The following is a 19,182-nucleotide window of genomic DNA, read 5'->3' as shown; positions in this document are numbered from 1 at the left end:
GGGGTATAATAAATCATGAATAATGAGAGTTTTTTTTTCCACTAAAAATTCGGATTTTATAGTAAAAAAAAAAAAGCTTGAGTTTTTGACATATGGGGGCAGATGTATTAAGGGTCGAATATCGAGGGTTAATTAACCCTCGATATTCGACTGGCGAATTAAAATCCCTCGACTTCGAATATCGAAGTCGAAGGATTTTGCGCAATTCGTTCGTTCGAACGATCGTCGGAATAATCATTCGATCAAACGATTAAATCCTTTGAATCGAACGATTCGAAGGATTTTAATCCATCGATCGAAGGATTATCCTTCGATCAGAAAAAACTTGGAAAGCCTATGGGGACCTTCCCCATAGGCTAACATTGACTTCGGTAGCTTTTAGGTGGCGAACTAGGGGGTCGAAGTTTTTTCTTAAAGAGACAGTCGAATGGTCGAATAGTCGAACGATTTATAGTTCGAATCATTCGATTAGAAGTCGAAGGTCGAAGTAGCCCATTTGATGGTCGAAGTAGCCAAAAAAACACTTCGAAATCCGAAGTATTTTTTATTCTATTCCTTCACTCGAACTTAGTGAATGGGCCCTTAAGACTTTTGCAAGAGCTTTGTATGCTCTCCCAATGTCAGTGTGGCACTATGATCTCCTCCCATACCCCAGAACCTTACAGGTGGATTATTTGGATTATTGACCATAATGTGTGTGAATGTGATAGAAACCTTAGATTGTAAACTCTACTAGAGCAGAGACTGATCTACAATCAATCAGTGATGATGATTGATGGACAATCTCTGTAAAGCCCTGGATAAATGTTTTAACCTAAAGGATAACTGTTATGCAACAATGTTCTGTTGTTCCAACGAGGAAATCCTGATGGCCGATACCTCGCTGATAGTGAGGAGAGGAGGTCATTGGATGACAGGGGGCTCACTTCCTCTCTGCTTCCTCTGCCATTCGATTGGTCAACCTGTGGCTGTGAATGGATCAGTGTAGTTTGCCCATATACACGTTGAACCAAAAATGCATGTGGTCAGCTGACAGCTCCTGGTTGACCAAATTGAATCCCATAGGGTCAGCTTAAGTGTTGATATACTGGAAACATCATTGTTACAGAACTAAAAGCAATATTAAGTTGAATTGTCTTTCAGTGGAACATGGCAGTGGCCAGTTTTCTTGGCTAGATACCCTCGTATAGGAGTCTATGTTTTCAACAGGCTCTGAGGTTTTCATAGCAGTGAAACATGCAGACGGTTTAGAAAAAGTGTTTTAATTTATACATTGTCAAAGTTGGTCAATTTTGGCTGTTTAATGTTGGTTCGGAATCAGGTCTGTTGACAAATCTAGATGGAGGTCCAAGATACATCTGAGAACGGGAGGTTTTATCTCATATCATTTTTAAATTCTTTGTTGACATCAAAGAACTTGGGTTTCGGCTGAACTTTTGTTTTCTGTTTCTACCTACCGGTGTCAGGTTATAGTCTGAATCATTGTTTTAATCGGATGCGGGCACAAGATAAAATAAAATAGTTGGCCGACCATCTGAAGAGACTTTTAAGGAATCCTATATGATATGGCACGGCATTCTGTACTGTTCTAGGCTGCCAGTTGGAGATTGATGAGCAGCCTCGGAATTTTCCCTGAAACTGAACAAAGATGAAAATGACTTCAAATGGAAAAAAAAAACCTCTTTTGTGGTGATCGTTCTGTGAGTCGTTCCAACAGCTTTTGCAGCGTGGTTTTACTGAATTCTACAGTAATCCCACAAGAAACCGCTGCTCGGTAAAGTCTGATAGATTCCAGGCCGCAAGGGCCTGCGCTTTCTGATAAAAGTGTCGATTTTCCCACCTAGAAAATACTGCTTCCAGGGGCGTTGGAAGGAACCTCCGAGGCTTCTGTTACAAATGCTACTGATTAACGCCATACTGGAAGCAGCTGTCGAAGAGGTCAGCTGTGAATCGATGTTGCGAAAACTCAAATTATTTAGAAAAAAAATCATTGTATATTGTCCCTTTGAACTGTGGAGAAGTGAATCGTATTACACTACTGTAAATATGTTTCCCATTATCATTAAACCTTTTTCTCATACAGAAGCTATTTACAATATTGTGAGATGATAAAGTACTCTACACCATCAAAGGAAAACTGTTAATACCACTGCCTTAAAGAAACCAAGGTCATTCCAGCTTATATATACTTTGTTCAGTTCCTCCAGACAAGTGCTAAATAATATTATAGCTAAGTTTTAGACGGTTGAGCTATTTGTAACATATACAAACGGGTTTAAGAGTTTGAAATTATTATAGTTAGCTAGTTGAGAGCAAGGTCTTCTGAGTGCCTCCCTTTGTTTTCTCAAATATCTGCCATGGCTTGTAGAAGAACCTTCTGAGCAGTCATAAAGTCTGGTGAACATAGCAGGGGCAAGTTGCATTACGGGCAACAAACATGGAGCTAAGGTTTGCTTAGCATTTTGTCTACCTACATTCATAAATATGTCCTAAAGAAGAACCTTTCTTACCAATGAGCCACATTCAGATGTCAAAAGAGTTGTGGAGAAACACAAGCAAAATAAGGTGTTAAAAGAGGCTGTGATTGGCATGGCCAGATTTCAAGGGTAAGAAAAATTTCACTGGCACACAGGAATTGAGATTTCAACTCAGAGGTGCCCAGAGGCCTCATGGTCCTAGGCCCGTCGACCAGGCGCACCTCCCTCCCCCCACGCATGCTCATGTGCCATAGTTGGGGGATCTGTGCGTTCCCAATGCACATTAGGATGTGGCTGCCACCCCTAAAATGTTGCCGTCCTAGGCCCGGCCCTTTGTGGCCTTGCAAAGGAGAAAAATGGCAGGCACTCACAGATTGTACATACAGGTTTTTTAAAAAAAACTGAAAACTTTATTTTCGAGTAAAAATAAATCAATACATAGCCTTCTGCATTTCATGCCGTCCAGCGCTTAATCATAGGCTTGAACAAAAGGCAGACGGGTATGCCAGATGTATACCCCAGACCCACCAATCACCAGAATGCATCAAATAACCAATAGAATAGAAAAGGGAAGGGCATTAAAAATGTGGCCTCGCCACAAATCTGGGCCTGGCGATCGGCTATTTCATAGCACCTGTGGACTGGAGACTCTACTTGGCAGTACACCTGGTTTTATACAACCAAAACTTGCTCAAAGCCTGGAATTCAAAAATAAGCACCTGCTTTGAAGCCACTGGGAGCAACATCCAAGGAGTTGGTGAGGAACATATTGCCCATGAATTACTGGTTGGGGATCACTGCTCTAAAGTCTAAAGTGATCATTTACTATGACCCTGGACAAAAGTTCTAGCGCACAAGAGATTCCCAGTGGAGATGCAGCCAGTTGGTGGAATGCCACACCAGATTTTTGCTGCCCTAGGCCTGGGCCTTTATGGCCTGCCCACAAATCCAGGCCTGCTTCCCCCTAATGAATACAGTGCTACCAAGCACAGGCAGTGTTGTATTCAATGGGCAGGGCACAAGTGCTGAAAACATGGCATATTGCACACTTTTTTGTACTTTGCACCCGGCCCTACACTACATGAATGACCCCTGAATGTAATTTAGGAAATAATCTGTCAAATAAAAGATGGATATCAAATCTCTCTTAACATTGGTGGAGAAAAGAAGATCAAGAAAATGTTTTTTTTTTCTCTTAGAATTACATTTTCTTTAATTAAACATAAATACAGTTTATATGATTAAACTGTACTGAAGAATGCAATATTCAGCTACATTACATATTCATTCGTCGTCGATTAAGCTTCTCTATTGATGGCACTTTAGTACATTATCCCTTTTGTTTAACTCTTCTAAACCCTTTTCAATTAGGTCCTTCATCAGTCACACCAGTCAATAAATAAATAGATGTCCACTTATAAGGAGCATCCTGAAGTTCTTGACGTGTGAGCTATAGAAAAAAGAGATTCTCCAAAATTAGGATTTGGCAGGTTTCTTTATTTGTGGGCCTAACGCCTGCCATTGTTACAGGAAAGAATGTGTAACTATTTTTGACCTGGCAAAGCTGCCTCCTGTTCCGCTGAAAGGCTTTGTGAGGCAGCCTCTTCACAAAAGAGACAGATCCCAGACCAGATAGGACAAGTGACATGAAAGAGCATCTCGAAACAATACTATTATACCGTGCCACTTAATTGCTTCAGAACGATGCACTGCAGAAATGTTCTGCCTTCTGGATCTCTCTAAAACATCCGTTTTACATTTTATATTAAATAAATGGACAGGAACCTATGGGGTTTCAAAAAACAAGATACAGTAAGCATTTAAGGGCAGAGACACACGGTCAGATTAGAAGAGATTTAGTCGGGGCGAAAAAATTTACCCGAACTGCCTCCCACTGGCTAGAATCTAATAGCAGAGACACACGCTCAGATTCAGGGAGATTAGTCGCCCACCAACAAATCTCCTCTTCTTCGGAGTGACTAATCTCCCCGAACTGCAATTGGTGCGCTTCGTTTTCTGAAGTCAGTTCTGGACTGGGATGCCCGGGGCCCACCAGAAAACCTTAGGCTGAGGGCCCATGTTCTAAACTAATGGAACCTCACTCAACCTCTTTATTCTCCTAGTGTCTTTTCTCTACATACTATACTCCATGGATCCCCAACCTTTTGAACCCACAAGCAACATTTAGAAGTAAAAGGAGACAGGGAACAACACTAGCCTGAAAAATGATCTTGGGGTGCCAAATAAGGGCTGTGATTGGCTGTTTGGTAGCCCATATATGGATTGGCAGGCCTACAGGAGGACAGTACACCTGGTTTTTATACAACAAAAACTTGCCTCCAAGCCTGGAATTCAAAAATTAGCTTCTGCTTTTAGGCCTCTGGGAGCAACATCCAAGAGGCTGGAGAGCAACATGTTGCTCACAAGCTACTGGTTGGGGATCACTGCTATACTCTATTCTTCCATTATTAAACCTCTTTGTTCCTTTAAAGAAATGAAGAAATGACCATGAAATAGGCCAAATGGTTAGAAGTAAGAGGCCCACTGACAAATGGGCCCACCAGGAGTTTTCCTGGCCAGAAGTTGCCTCCAGAGGAAACTTCGGACGAAAATTAAGTGCTCCGAGTGCCATCCTGCCAGCCATTTAGATTCTTGTCAGCGGGAGGCAGTTCGGGGAGAAGAAGAGGCGATTTATCACCGGGCGACTAAATCTCACCAAATCTGAGTGCGTGTTTCTGCCCTTAATCGACAACGGGATGGGAGCGATTCGTTTTCTAAAGTCGCCCAAAGTTTCCTCGTGAGGCGACTTTGGAAAACCAAATGCACCAATTGCCATCCCACCGGGGATTTACATTCTAGCCAGTGGGAGGCAGTTCCGGGAGATTAGTCGCACCGATAAAGGTATAAGGTCCATTATCAGGAAAACCCAAGGTCATGGGAATTCTGGATAGCAGATCCTATACCTGTATAACACCCCAGTTCTGCAGACAGCAATGGCTATGTACCTATACCATTCTGTGATTCCTTAAAGGAGAATTCAACCCTTTAGGAAAAAAACCCGTACCCCCCACCCCACTGTTGTACTAAGGAAGTAACTCATTGTCCCTACAGAATAGGTTGTTGATGTCTGGAAGGATCCGACGTATCTAATTCTCTTTTCTAAGCACTAAAGAGAGCAATATTTTTGAAGTTTAGGGAAACATAATGTAAGTAGGAAAGGGATTTATTTCTGTCTAGAGGATATTGCCATGGTTTATATGGCATTTCACAGTTCAACTATACCTAAAAAGCTACTAAAAACATTATATACATGTTTAAATCCTTTGCTTGATGGTGGTTGTGAAATGACTGCCTGTTTCTCATTAAAACTCTCAAACACAGGTTTCCTACCAGGACTGTCCCTACAGACGGGGTGGGGGTGCTGCTTGCTCAGATTAGAACAACACAGAGAGCAAATGAAACTAAAGGAGTGGTTCACCTTAAAATGTAATTTTAGCATAATATACTGACAATTTAGGGTCCCATACACCCTAGCAACCAGGCAAGAGGTGTGAGCACCGGAGAGCTGTAGGTAAGGTCATAAAATATCAGTACTATACTTGCCAACTGTCTGAAATTTGCCGGTAAAGTGCCAGTAAACAGTTCTCAAATGGGGTACCAATTGGATTTAGAGAAGAAACACCAAAAAGAAGGAGATTGTATCTCATTTTGTCCAAAGGCATTGGGTAATGTCCTTTATATAATATAAGCTTTAGTTGTTTTTAGGTTCCAGTAATAGTGGCACTGGATTCTGTTGAACCCAATTGTCCTCTCTGATAGCTGTTCTATACCAAAAGCCAAGTTCACATGAGCAAGCACTTAAATATTAATCATATGTACATGACCAGCTAAAGGCTTGGTTGTCAACCCAACCCATTGGTCTATTGATAACCAATTTGAACTTTGAAACCTTTGCAATGCTGCCATTAATAGTCTTTCTTACTCTAACCTAAATGGGTCTCCAAAATGCCCTTTTGTTACAAAATAGTAATTACGTTAATTATAAAATGATCTTGGTTCACTTGAGAAACCCTATCATGTAAGATCTCTATATTAGTCACATTAGGCCAAGCTAGAGGTCTGTACTGTTTTATTTAAGTAGGCTTCAGTCTTCTGTTTCAAAGAAATCACGTACATAATTGTTTTAGTTCTGTCGGTATTGGTGACAATTTGTAATTCATTTAGTGTGTACATTTGTCTTTGTAGGTATCCAACAGGACACCTCGACAGACAGAGGATGAAGGAGCTGGGAACAAAATGTCTGGACTGTGGGGTACCTGGGGGCCGTGGTCTAGTTGTTCTCAGACATGTGAACTAGGAGTAATAGAAAGAAGTAGGAGCTGTTTGTCTCCATATAAGCAGGTACCTTGGGTACCAGGAGCAGAGACAGCTCCGCACATCATCCAGACCATTCCTCAACCTTCACCAAATGATGAAAGATCCAATTTATATCCATTTGGAGCAGCAAGGCCAGCATACCCACTTCACACAGATGGGGAGATTGCAGCACCTTTTGTAGACCTTGGGAGTCAAAGACATTCTCCAACTCTTCGATACAATCCATTTAACCGCCACTCTCACCAAGGCACACATTCCAGTGGATCACAGCCTCCAACCCAAAACCGTGACAACTCACCATACCATAGATCCATATCCAGTCGAGGGCGGGAAGCAGCACGGCATCCTGAGACAGGGTGGCATCCAGCACCTTTAGAGACTCCTTACCTACAGGAAGAGCTTCTTGCTCCTGAAACCTTCTCCATGCACAGGAATGATCATCAAAGCATACCATCATCCTATCACCGGAGAAACATCACCAGGCAGGTTGAAGACCCTGCACCATGGCCATTCTTCCCAGATTCCATTCCTCTTCTGAAACCTGAAAGTTCTGAAGACCACAATCCAGGGCAGTCTTTCCCACCACTGACACCAACCAAGGAGTCTCGTTTCTCTAGAAGGTAAAAACAAATGAAATTGTATGTTTTTAATGCTCTGGAAATTCCTATTTACATATGCATTATATAGACTGAGATATCCATATCTATTCGTATTTAGATTAGTCTTTTTCTTGTAATATTTTCTAGGACAGCAACAAGTCTTGGGTGCAGTTCTACTTTAAACTGGGATAGATATCCTTCAGCACTCCAGATGTTTAATGATTGTAGTTCTCAGCATTCTCCACACCAGCTGTGTTACTGGAAGAACTGCAACGCTGTATCTCCTTAATTTAAAATATCTTCATGTTATCTAATACCCAATAGAATAAATATTGTAGCTAACACATCAGTTAAAAGGTTAAAATCATTGCCTAAAAATGGACTAAATATCTTTGTAGTTTTCTTAAGGCCTCATCAACCATAGGCCACTGGCCCATTCTCCATAACATAGTTTTCTTCTCTTTCAATTTTCCAATTTTTTACCATGTTCTCCTGACAGTAGGCCCTCGCTTTTCACACCTTCTCACCATTTTACAATTTTGTCTTTATTCTTCATTCTCCTCTTCCATCATATCTTTTCTTCAGTCTTATATATAAATGAGAAATGACAATGGTACAGGCCAAGAAGGACAAATGGACATATGGGCTGCTAATATATATATCATTTTACAGTTAGCCTGGTGCATTTTGTCTGCACTCATGGCTGATGGGCAGAGAGAAAACAAATCTTAAGGCAAGTGCTATGGCAAGGAGGTCCACCTGTCACCGCTTTGTGTGCATCATCAAAGAACATTAAGATCATAAACATTTGGAGAATGGCCTCTACTGCTTAATTCTGAAGAGCAGTGAAGGACAAAATGCCTTGTGTTATTACTAGGGATGCACTATTCTGGATTCGGCCGGACCCCCTGAATCCTTTGCGAAAGATTCGGCCAAATACCGAACCGAATCCTAATTTGCATATGCAAATTAGGGGTGGGAAGGAGAAAACATTTTTTACTTCCTGGTTTTGTGACAAAAAGTCACGCGATTTCCCTCCTGCCCATAATTTGCATATGCAAATTAGAATTCGAATTTGGTAGGGCCGGGCAGAAGGATTCGGCCGAATCTGAATCCTGCTGAAAAAGGCCAAATCCTGGCTGAATCCTGAACCGAATCCTGGATTTGATGCATCCCTAGTTATTACCCTAAGAGTTCTTACTACTGTGGGAAAATTCAATACTGCCTGTTGACCAGACCAAGGACTTTATAATTTTAAGGGCAGAGACACACGTGGAGATTCGGCGGAGACTAATCTCCCCCAACTGCCTTCCCACCGGATAGAATTGAAATCGCCGGCACTCGGAGTGCCATCGGAAAACAAAGTGCCATCCCGCTGCCGATTTAGGCGGTAAGTCAGTTCAGGGAGATTAGTCGCCCAAAGAAGAGGGGATTTTGCCGCCGGGCGAACTAAATCTCCCTGAATCTCCACCTGTGTCTCTGCCTGTTCTGTGCCAAAAGGCTGTGGGCAACATTGGATGTCAATACAGGCCTGATCTCCTCTGACCGTAAGCCCAAAGAAGGATGCAGTTAGCCATGTTTTTAGTTCTTTGTGCCCTGCACAAGTCAAATGTACATGAACGTATTTGCCAAAGCTGTGTTCATTTAGGGAGGGCAGAGGAGGTTTGTACTTATTTCCATGTGACAGGAGGTAAAAACAGGGCTGCCTTGTGCAGAGTAATTTTAGAATGTGCGTTGATGGGCATACTTTGCTTCCCTTAGTGCTCTAGCTTTTGCATCTGCAGTCAAAGTAAATGACCCCTTTACTGTTATATAACTTGACTGGAACACACATTTAGGTTGCTCATTTTTGGGAAGATCCAACTGTATAATTTGGATGATTTCACAGTAAAACTTCAGTCTTCGCAACTTGTTTTTTTCTAATCTTCTTATACTGCAGATGTGTTTTTACTGGGGAGCCAAAGCAATCAAACTTTTGGATAAGGATCTGGTTTGTTTAAAGGGAAGGAAAGTGCTGGAAATTTATACTCCATCTCCAACCAACAGTCTTTTTATAATTCCCCACACAGAGAAAAGTCAGTTTAAACCAATTAAGTGTTTAAATGCCCTAGCCTTTTACTTAATTCCTTGTATGGGCAGCTGTTTCATGGAATCTGTTACATTTGCTTTTCTGAAGCCTTTGCCAAGATTCATGGACATGAAGGAAGGGGATTTTTCCCTTTTGGCCAGCTCATAACTTTGCAATCTGTATATCTTGCTTGTGTAGGGAACTATATCTGAAGACAAATTTTGCATTTGAAACAAAAATGATTATTAATGGGGGCAACAGAATAGCTCATGGGAACCTTTTTTTATGATATATATGCATTGTCTTTCAGATCCCGTGTTAGAAATTCAATCAAACCGGGAAAGTATGGATATGGTAAAGTACCCTTTGCTTTGCCACTCCATAAAGACAAAGAAGAATCACAACGTTTTAAAAGGCATCATAAATCGGTAGATGATGGAACTACAGTTGCACCTTGGAAAGAAGAGGAGAAGCATCTGGAGCCAACTCAAACACCATCCCAAAATGACAGACAAGTTTATCACATGCATAATGTAGATAGGTCTATAGTTCATAGCACAGAGCATTCACAACAGAAGAGTTCTCAATCTCATAAAGGAGAATCACTGCAACACCATCTATCTCATATAAAACACAAGACAGTACATGAGCGTCCTTCATGGCCTAAAACATTAGTCAACATTTCACATTTATTAATGGGGCTTAGTGGATTTCAGCAGAAAGCTCTTAAAGGTGATGAGTCAAAACATGAATCTTTGGAAACAGATTTAGCTCCAATAGAACCTGTCCAGAAGAGGGGGCTAGTTCACAGAAGGAGTCAGTCCAATCAGAATGGCCAACTTTTCTCCGAGATGCATGATTGGGACCATGAAAGGTATGGTGATCGAAACATTGGTTCAGGAAAGCAAGCAGATGATGATGATGATTTGAGCACGGTAGCTAATATTAGAAAGGTTCGTTCTACTAATACCAGGGTATTATGGGCAGATGAAAAACCTGTTGAACAAAAGTCATCTTCCATCCTTTCTTCAGCTGCAGCTAAGGAAATTGCAGTGGCAGACAGTTCCAAGATAGTTTCACAGTCCAATGTTTATACCAGAATTGGAGACCAACACTTTATGGAAAACAGAAAAGACATTAGAAGAATGCCTAGAGCCAAGATGTTTGGCACAGTAAAACCAATGCAAAGTAGAACCGTAGGTCAGAAAGTTGACACACCTTTAAGGTTGGATACAACCAAGAAAGGTCAGAATGAGAGGACTTCGCCGGAAGGATCAGAGTTTTTAATGCAAAGGGAACGTTCATCCCAATTAAAAAAGATATCAAAACATTCTGAGGAATCTGTTGGTGAAAAAGCAGCAGATGAAGTGGATCAACACAACCATGAGGCGGTATCTGATTCAGTGCTTTTGCCCAGATCCCGTAGCCAGCGTCAGAGCCAAAACAGGCATGGTGTGGACAACAGCAGGGTCTTTCAGAGTCTGTTCAGAGAGCATCCTTCTATTCACAGGCCTGCTCAGTCTGATACTTGGCCATCCTATGGAAGAAGTCTAGTTATGGCTCAAGAAAGAGAACAAGATGTGAGATCAAACCTTCATCAGAACTCAGAACTTCCTCAATGGAACCTTTACAATCCAGGATCTGAGGAGTTTCATTGCGAAGGGGAACAGAAGCAATACAAATCATGCAACCAAGAGGTATGTCTTTTATCCAAAATAGCCAGACTATTGTTAGTGTTATCAGCACAGCTTAAGATATGAGATGTTCATTATGTACATGGAGAGTCTGACAGGAGTGCTGGTATGTTCTATTTTTTTTTAATCATTTACCTGGCATTAAATCATGAAATAAAACCACAATCGACATGACTCACCAGTTTTACTTCTATAATTTGGGAATAAAACCTACTGCTGTTATGCACACTTCCCATGTCGCCGGGCGACTAATCTCCCCAAATCTGAGCGTGTGCCCTGACCCTAAAGAGGCACATACAATTGATTCTTCTCCCTCTGTGCTACCTGTAGTCTTAGGCTGGATGATATAAGTAGACCTACAGTTTGTTATGAGGGCAGATTCTTTATTTCTTTCTGTGTCCACATCTACAGGCATGTCCAAGTGGGGAACCGGATGCAAGAGCCATGCAATGTGCAACATTTAACAGCCAAGAGTTTATGGGTCGTCTGTACCAGTGGGAAGCCTTCACTGAAGGTAAGATCCAAGAGCTCTATAATTAAGTATACTACTACAAGCCTTCTCTAGAAGCCATCATCATTGCATGCTATTTTTTTTTTCTTAATGCAGTTGCTTTGTCCCTGAATTTCAAATTTTATCTCCTGGCCACAGTGATCTAAATTCTGTATTATTAAGGTGTGTAGCATGTCATGGTTCCGATTTAGGACAATGTAAATTGTCCCAGTGTATAATATTCAAATGTTGAAATGGTGGAGGTATAAAAGTATGACAGAGCTGGTTTGCTCTGGGGCACTTCTTGCTAAAAGCCCTCAGATGAGGCAATGCAAGAAATAGTGGGACATTTTCACAAAGACACAGGAGTCAATGTTGTATCTATCTATTTTGACGCCGGCAAAACTCACATTTCGTTAATTTTTCGCCCGTTTCACAAATTTCAGACGGGACAAATTCGCCCATCACCAGTAACTAGATAACAGCTTCCTGCTAAATATAAGAACAGCACTTAATAGTAAAAATCCAAGTCCCACACGACTCCTTCCATTACATTGAGTAGGAGAAATAACAGCCTGCCAGAAAGCAGTTCCATCCTAAAGTGCTGGCTCTTTCTGAAAGCACATGACCAGGCAAAATGACCTGAGAAGCACCTACACACCAATATTACAACTAAAAAATACACTTGTCCGGTCAGAAATGAAATTTTACATGGTAGAGTGAATTATTTGCAGTGTAAACAGTGTAATTTAGAAATAAAAACTACACCATAAAAATCATGACATGAAAGGTAATAAAATGATTGTGTCTCACTGGGTATTGAGGATGCTGGAGCATGTGAAAGTGACAGGATTCTTCTCCAGGAAGACTCCCTGTGTAGAACAATAAAACTGTGCTGGGCGAATCCATTCACTGCCTCCCAGTCTGGGCCTACCGGAGATTTCCATTTCCTTCCAATGGTTCATCCCTGTGGCTCTTTTATTTCCTGCAGTGTTCTCTTTGGTATAATGAGCCCATTAGGGAACTGATGGGACTTATCAATGTTTTCAGATTTGAAGCATGAAACCATTTTTGTTGTCATTCCATAACCCTCTTTTATATGCAGAACTTCTAGCCCCCCCTCCACCACCACATTATTTGGTACCAAGTACTTATTCGGTCTGGAGAGTGGCAGAGCCAAAGGGCTTGTTACTAGGGATGCACCGAATCCACTATTTGGGACTCGGCCGAACCCCCGAATCCTTTGCGAAAGATTCAGCCGGATACCGAACCAAATCCACATCCTAATTTGCATATACATATGCAAATAAGGGGTGGGAAGGGGAAAACATTTTTTACTTCCCTGTTTTGTGACAAAAAGTCACGTGATTTCCCTCCCCGCCCCTAATTTCTTGGATTCGTATTCGGTTTGGCCGGGCAGAAGGATTCGACCGAATCTGAATCTTGCTGAAAAAGTCCAAATCCTGGCCCAAATCCCAAAACGAATCCCAAAACTAATCCCAAAACTAATCCCAAAACTAATCCCAAAACTAATCCCAAAACTAATCCCAAAACTAATCCTGGATTCGTGCATCCCTACTTGTTACTGCTGCCATGATCACCATGCAGAATAATGAAGACCTAAATTAATAGGTGTCACATGTCTTGCTTCATACTGTAATCTATCCAGTGTCCCTAAAGTGATTGATTTATACTTATTTATACTAAATCCAAGCCAGGACATTGTTGCATTGGGGCCTGCGTGTTATATTTTATTTTACCTTAGTAGAGTAAATGTTGTGGCAACTTCCACAAATATTTAGAAAACCAGATTAATTAGACTCTGGAATACACTGTGTCTATTTGTTTTACATAAAAGTTACAGGAAAATAAAAATGAAACCTTACATAATTGTAGAACTTCTCTTTTGCAAGGCTGAATTTTCCCTTTTGTCCTGGGAATTCTAAGATCTTTACTTGAAAACCAGCATATGCTTCAAAGGAAAGCCAATATTAATGTTCAGAAATCCAAAGTAGCTGTATTGCAAAATGGAAATGAGGCCCACTAGATCAGTTGTTTTTTTCTCCAAAGCTGGAAGTTAGGCCCTCACAGGCCCGGATTTGTGGAAAGGCCACCTAGGCCCGGGCCTAGGGCGGCAGGATTTTAGGGGGGCGGCATGCTGCCCAACCACAACCACATTGGTCCAAAAACACTGGAATGTGCTGGATTTGTAAACTCATTTTAACCTTCCCATGCACCAACCCCATTGATGAAAATTTGCACGAATAAAGGGAAGGCGACAGGAGCTACGAACGGCAGTGGGCCTAGGGGCGCTCATTATGTAAATCCGGCCCTGGGTCCTCAGGATTGGCTTTTTCTTCTCCCAAACTGGAAGTGAGGCTCAAAGGATCAGCCTTTTCTTCCTCAAAGCTGCAAGTGAGGCCAACAGGATCAGGTTTTTCTTCTTCCAAGTTGCATGTGAAGCCCACCAGATGAATTTCCCTTCTCCCAAGCTAAGGCTTAAGGCTCCCAGGATAGGCTTGTTCTACTCCAAAGCTGGAATTGAAGCCCACAGGATCAGCATTTTCTTCTCCAAAGTTGGAATTGAAGCCCACAGGATCATTTTTTCTTCTCCAAAGCTGGAATTGAAGCCCACAGGATCAACTTTTTCTTCTCCAAAGCTGGAATTGAAACCCACAGGATCAGCCTTTTCTTCTCCAAATCTGGAATTGAAACCCACAGGATCAGCCTTTTCTTCTCCAAATCTGGAATTGAAACCCACAGGATCAGCCTTTTCTTCTCCCAAGCTGGAAGTGATGCCTTCAAGAGTACATTTCTAGCAGACAGTCAGTCCTACAATATTAGCTCCTGGTTTTGCAGAGCAAGAAGTGAGACCAAAAAGAATTTTTTTTCCTGGTTGACTTCTCCCAACACATTATCTAGAATCATATTGTTATTTTGTAGATCATAAAAAAAAGAGTTGCCGGTAAATAGAGATGTAGTTTCCCTTTAACAGCCTTTGTATTGGTAGCTGTGGTATTTCTATCCCAGTACTGGATTCACATGTCTGTTAAACAAATATGGCCCACACTTTGTTCTTTAACACTGTTACACTTGTTTCCCTGCTGAGAATTGGCAGCGTGAGGCATCGATGCCCGGGAGCCCTTCTAGTTTTGCCGAGTTAGGCATATGTTGCCTTTTGTTATAATCCACTTTCTCATGGCCGGTGGTCTGTGCCTAATGGCCCCATGATATCATTGTCACGGTCCATGCGTTAATTGTGTCAATGTTATTTTTGCCTTTGTCAGTGTCTCCAGTTTTCTGGGCCAGCGATGCACTGTGAGAAAAGTAATGGGGTGTCCCTTCCACCAGCCCAATGCACACAGACTTTTCTTGTGTTTCTCTCCTAAATTCATTTTTTTTTTTGCCACTGAGGTGCCACGTACTTGTCCTTTCCTCAAGGCTGATGTTAGCATGAGCTTATCGTTAGTTTATATTCCTTCACTAAGCGCCTGGCTGGGAATTTCAAACAATGCGCTTACTTTATGCCTAATGTTTGTGTGAAGATACAAGTTTGGTGGTTACGTCAGATAGCGTTCCTTCACTTGCTCTACACTCTTGATTCTTGCCAGAGCCCACACACTCTCTTTCATGTGATTTACACTTACAGAGAAATTATAATAGCAGAAACTGTATTTGACTTTTTCAGTGCCCCTGGCTCCTCTGGTTCTGAAGCCTATGGTGCTCTCTCTCCATTTGAGAGCACCAGTGTGATGACAGGCACTTTGTCTGCTGCTGATTTATGCTGGCAGCATGCTTGTGTGCCTTTAACCTTAAATTATTTGTAAATTGATTTGCTATTGGCTACAGCAGGGGTCCCCAACCTTTTTAACCCATGAGCCACATTCAAATTTAAAAAGAGTTGGAGAGCAACACAAACATGAAAAAGTCCCTTGGGGTGCCAAATAAGGCCTATGATTGGCTATTTGTAGCCCCTGTGTGGACTGGCAGCCTACAACAGGCTCTACTTGACACTATACTTCGGTTTTATGCAATTAAAATTAGCTTTCAAGCTTGAAAATCAAAAATAAGCACATGCTTTGAGGACCCTGAGAGCAACATCCAAGGGGTTAGAGAGCAACATGTTGCCCACAAGCTACTGGTTGGGGATCACTGGGCTACAGTATCTGTCTGTCCCTATTCTTTTCTTATTCCTCCAATGCATTGCATGTTCCATGATAAACAGTCCTTTGAAGAACAGGGAAGGAACTAGGGGTGGGCAGCACCTAGGGCATTATAACCCTAAGCACATACTTCTGCTTCCTTCTGTAACTCTGACCCTGCACATCATGGAGTGAGCGAACAAGCGTGGTTTCATGAAGCGACCTACAACAGCGGAGGGTTGGTTGTGGCTGGAGCCAGGTGGTAGACAAGTCCTTGTTCTGATCAGTGTAGGACCAGGCCTCAGTATTGCATCTGGCTGGACATCACATACCTAACTGTTTACTCCTTGCAAACGCAATAGTTTGAGGGGGAGCACCACAATTGGTTCCTGCAGTTCCCAGCCAGGAGAAGAAGTGTCCTTGGGTTTGCGGGGGGCCTCACGAGAGCCAAGGTTCACCGACGTTTCCCCGGTGTCCCTCCAGCCCAGTCCATCCCAAGTATTGTGGCGACTGGAGTCTTGGTTACAGAAGAGCTGACACTTGCTACATTGCTTCAGTAATTAGGAGAAAGAAAAGGTTGAGCAAATGCTTCTTTCAAAAGGAATTAGATTTACATGTAACTTCATTCATTCAGTCAACTAATTAAAAACGTTTTACTTAATGCATAATGGAAAGTTGCTTAGCATTACATTTTCTTTCATTATGCAAAAGTTTTTTTTTCATGGTTTGGGTAGATTTCCCCTCTAAGATCTAAAATAATATTTATCTTGGATTATTGAATCGGGCTGCTAAACTACATGTGGGAGGGCCAGCTTGAGCATAGGTGCTGACCAGCTTGTACTTTTGGGGGGAAGGGAAACGGGATCATAATTAAAAAGCCGCATCCAACTGCCAAATGTTAAAAGCTCTACAGCAGCCCTAAGCATTTATGCTTAAGAAATGTCTACTTAAGTGCTTTAGTTTCCCTTGAAATCTTCTGGAGGCTGGAACCAATCCAAAAACAAGCTTAAAGTGTCTTGAGTTTCAACATCTTCACTATACATCTTGAAACATTAATAGCATTTTATTTATTCGTTCCTTACCCTTGAAAGAGAAGCTGTCTGTAACTATAAACTATTTGAGAAAAATGGGCCAAAAACATATCCCATATTTATGCTAGGAGTTTATTTCAGTAAAAAGCATGCCCAATGGCGATCTCCAGCCTGCCAAATCACTCTGTGCACTGCTCATTTACTGTTCAGCCATCTGTAATAATTACTCTCAAGCCCATTCAACTATCTTCCCTGACATTCCGGCACTACTAGATATATATATTCCATCTGGCAGGGCTGTCCTTCACTAGGCTTTTCATACATATGGGCAATAGAACTTACGCTGGGCTGAATTAGACATCTCACAGCTGGTGGCAGGAGTGGGGATACACAGTTGGTCACCCAGGTATTTTGTTGGCTCGGTGTCACATACTCCCTATTATCACAGGGCAGCTATCATTTTGAGAATCCGCACTGATACTTTACCTAAAGGCGACCATACACGATAAGATCCGCTTCTTTGGTGACCTCGCTTTCCCTGGTATGCCCACCAATGGCCGGGGCAATATCGGGTTAATCCAAACGTTAGACCTTAGGGCCAAATGATCGGATTATACAAAGGAAACTTGCGCCGACGGATAGTGGGGCCGCATCAACTAACCGATTCGGTCCTCGATCGATGGAAAAATCAAACCTGTCCGATCGGACAGATATCGAATCAGGAAACCCGCCGGACGCCCACACTGAATCGATGTAAAAGACAGATATTGGCAGCTTTAATTTGCCCGTGTATTGCCAACTTAATGAGCTTTGTGTGCCCACTAAGTTAAAGGCAAAGAGAACAATCAGTACCGTAACTAGAGGGTCACGGGCCCTGGTGCGTGACCCGCAGCCGTGCCCCCACCCCCCTCCGCACGGCCCGCATTTCAATGGCGCGCGGGGGGCCCTGAGGGGGTGCGGGCCCTGGCCCCCTGCTCCACAGGTAGTTCAACCACTGAGAACAATAGGTATTGTGTATGGGTTGGGTAAAAAAGGTACATCTGTGTGTGTGATGTGTCATTCAAAACGTATTGTTTAGTAAAGCCAAGATTTTTACCGTTTTTAATGTTAATATGGCCACTATTTTATTATACCTCAAGAGAGAGGCAGCTTCAATGCACTTTAAATCTTCCAACATAACTGAGAACAAAAGAATTGAAGTATCCGGTTACCCAATACATGGTGGCCCTTTGTTCAGCCAGTACTTTCATTCCAATGTTCTGTTCTGCTGTAATCCTACCTGATTGGTTCAAGGCACTTTGTATACATTGCGCAAAGAATGAATTGTCTAACATCTTTATCACAGGTGCTCCAGTCCGACAATCTGGTTGGATGCTCGGAAATATCCTATAACTTGTACTTCTGAATACTAGAATTATTCTTGCAGCCCTGCAGTCCTTTGGAAATTCACCTGCCAATAAGGATCCATTTGTTATCTCTCCCAGATATCAACATTCTCTGTACAGTGCCAGCAGTCGGCTCATTCCTCTCCTATGTTGTCATCCCAGTGCTTTGATTTTCCCATGCAGCCTCTTAGTCAGTACATTGAAAACTCTGTAGCACTTTCAATACATTAGGTTTATTTGTATTGCTGAGCCCTTGGGGCGGCTGTGTCTCACACTGATAAAGATAAATTCTTTCCTGGGCGGAATCAATGGCCACCTTGAGTCAGCAACCTCTTTGTTTGGCTTGTTGAGCCTCTTAGGCATAAAAGCTGTGTCACATGTAGGGAAAGAAATATTTACTTCCATATTCACGATGTGCCCGGTTAAATCTGCTACTAAAAATGACTATTCTGCCTGTTTCAGTGCATAGTCACCTTTAGTTTTAGGGTAATGACATTGGGGAGATTTGTAGTCTGTGATAAAAAGGCATGGCAACAAATCTCCCAAAAATTCTTTGCCACCGGCAATAATTGAAGTTGCTGGTGGTAAAACCTACATTCTTTCGAAGACGCCTGAAGACACCTAAGAGCAGATTCACTAACCAGCGAATTTTCGCCAGCGTCTGTTTCACACCCATCACAACACTTGACCAGGTGCAAATGCGCTCAGACTGCGGCAATTCACTAATATGTGGGGTTCGTCCTGGGCGCCGAACGATGTCGACTTTTCGCCTGCGTTACTTTGGCAGTGAGAGCATCTCAAAGCGAAAATGCGCTACCATTAATTTTTGCCTATCGAAAATTCACTAGTGATCTTGCATAGGGCAAAAAGTCGCTAGCATTAGCCACTTCGCTCTTTGGTAAAGCTGCCCCTTAGTAAA

At 42.2% G+C, this 19,182-nt stretch overlaps 1 protein-coding gene across 1 annotated transcript in view; it reads left to right on the top strand.

Moving 5' to 3' along the window:
* The window catches only part of adamtsl4.S (ADAMTS like 4 S homeolog), a 127,010-nt gene that overhangs the window by 41,595 nt on the left and 66,233 nt on the right, over nt 1-19,182 (top strand). The window contains exons 3-5 of the mRNA XM_018233444.2: nt 6,723-7,474; nt 9,832-11,218; nt 11,627-11,729. Of these exons, the coding sequence (XP_018088933.1) occupies nt 6,723-7,474; nt 9,832-11,218; nt 11,627-11,729 (2,242 nt within the window). The remainder of the gene's footprint in view (nt 1-6,722; nt 7,475-9,831; nt 11,219-11,626; nt 11,730-19,182) is intronic.

This window comes from Xenopus laevis, chromosome 8S (assembly GCF_017654675.1).
Source record: "Xenopus laevis strain J_2021 chromosome 8S, Xenopus_laevis_v10.1, whole genome shotgun sequence".
Lineage (NCBI taxonomy): Eukaryota > Metazoa > Chordata > Amphibia > Anura > Pipidae > Xenopus > Xenopus laevis.
This window is presented reverse-complemented; position numbering and strand designations above follow the sequence as displayed.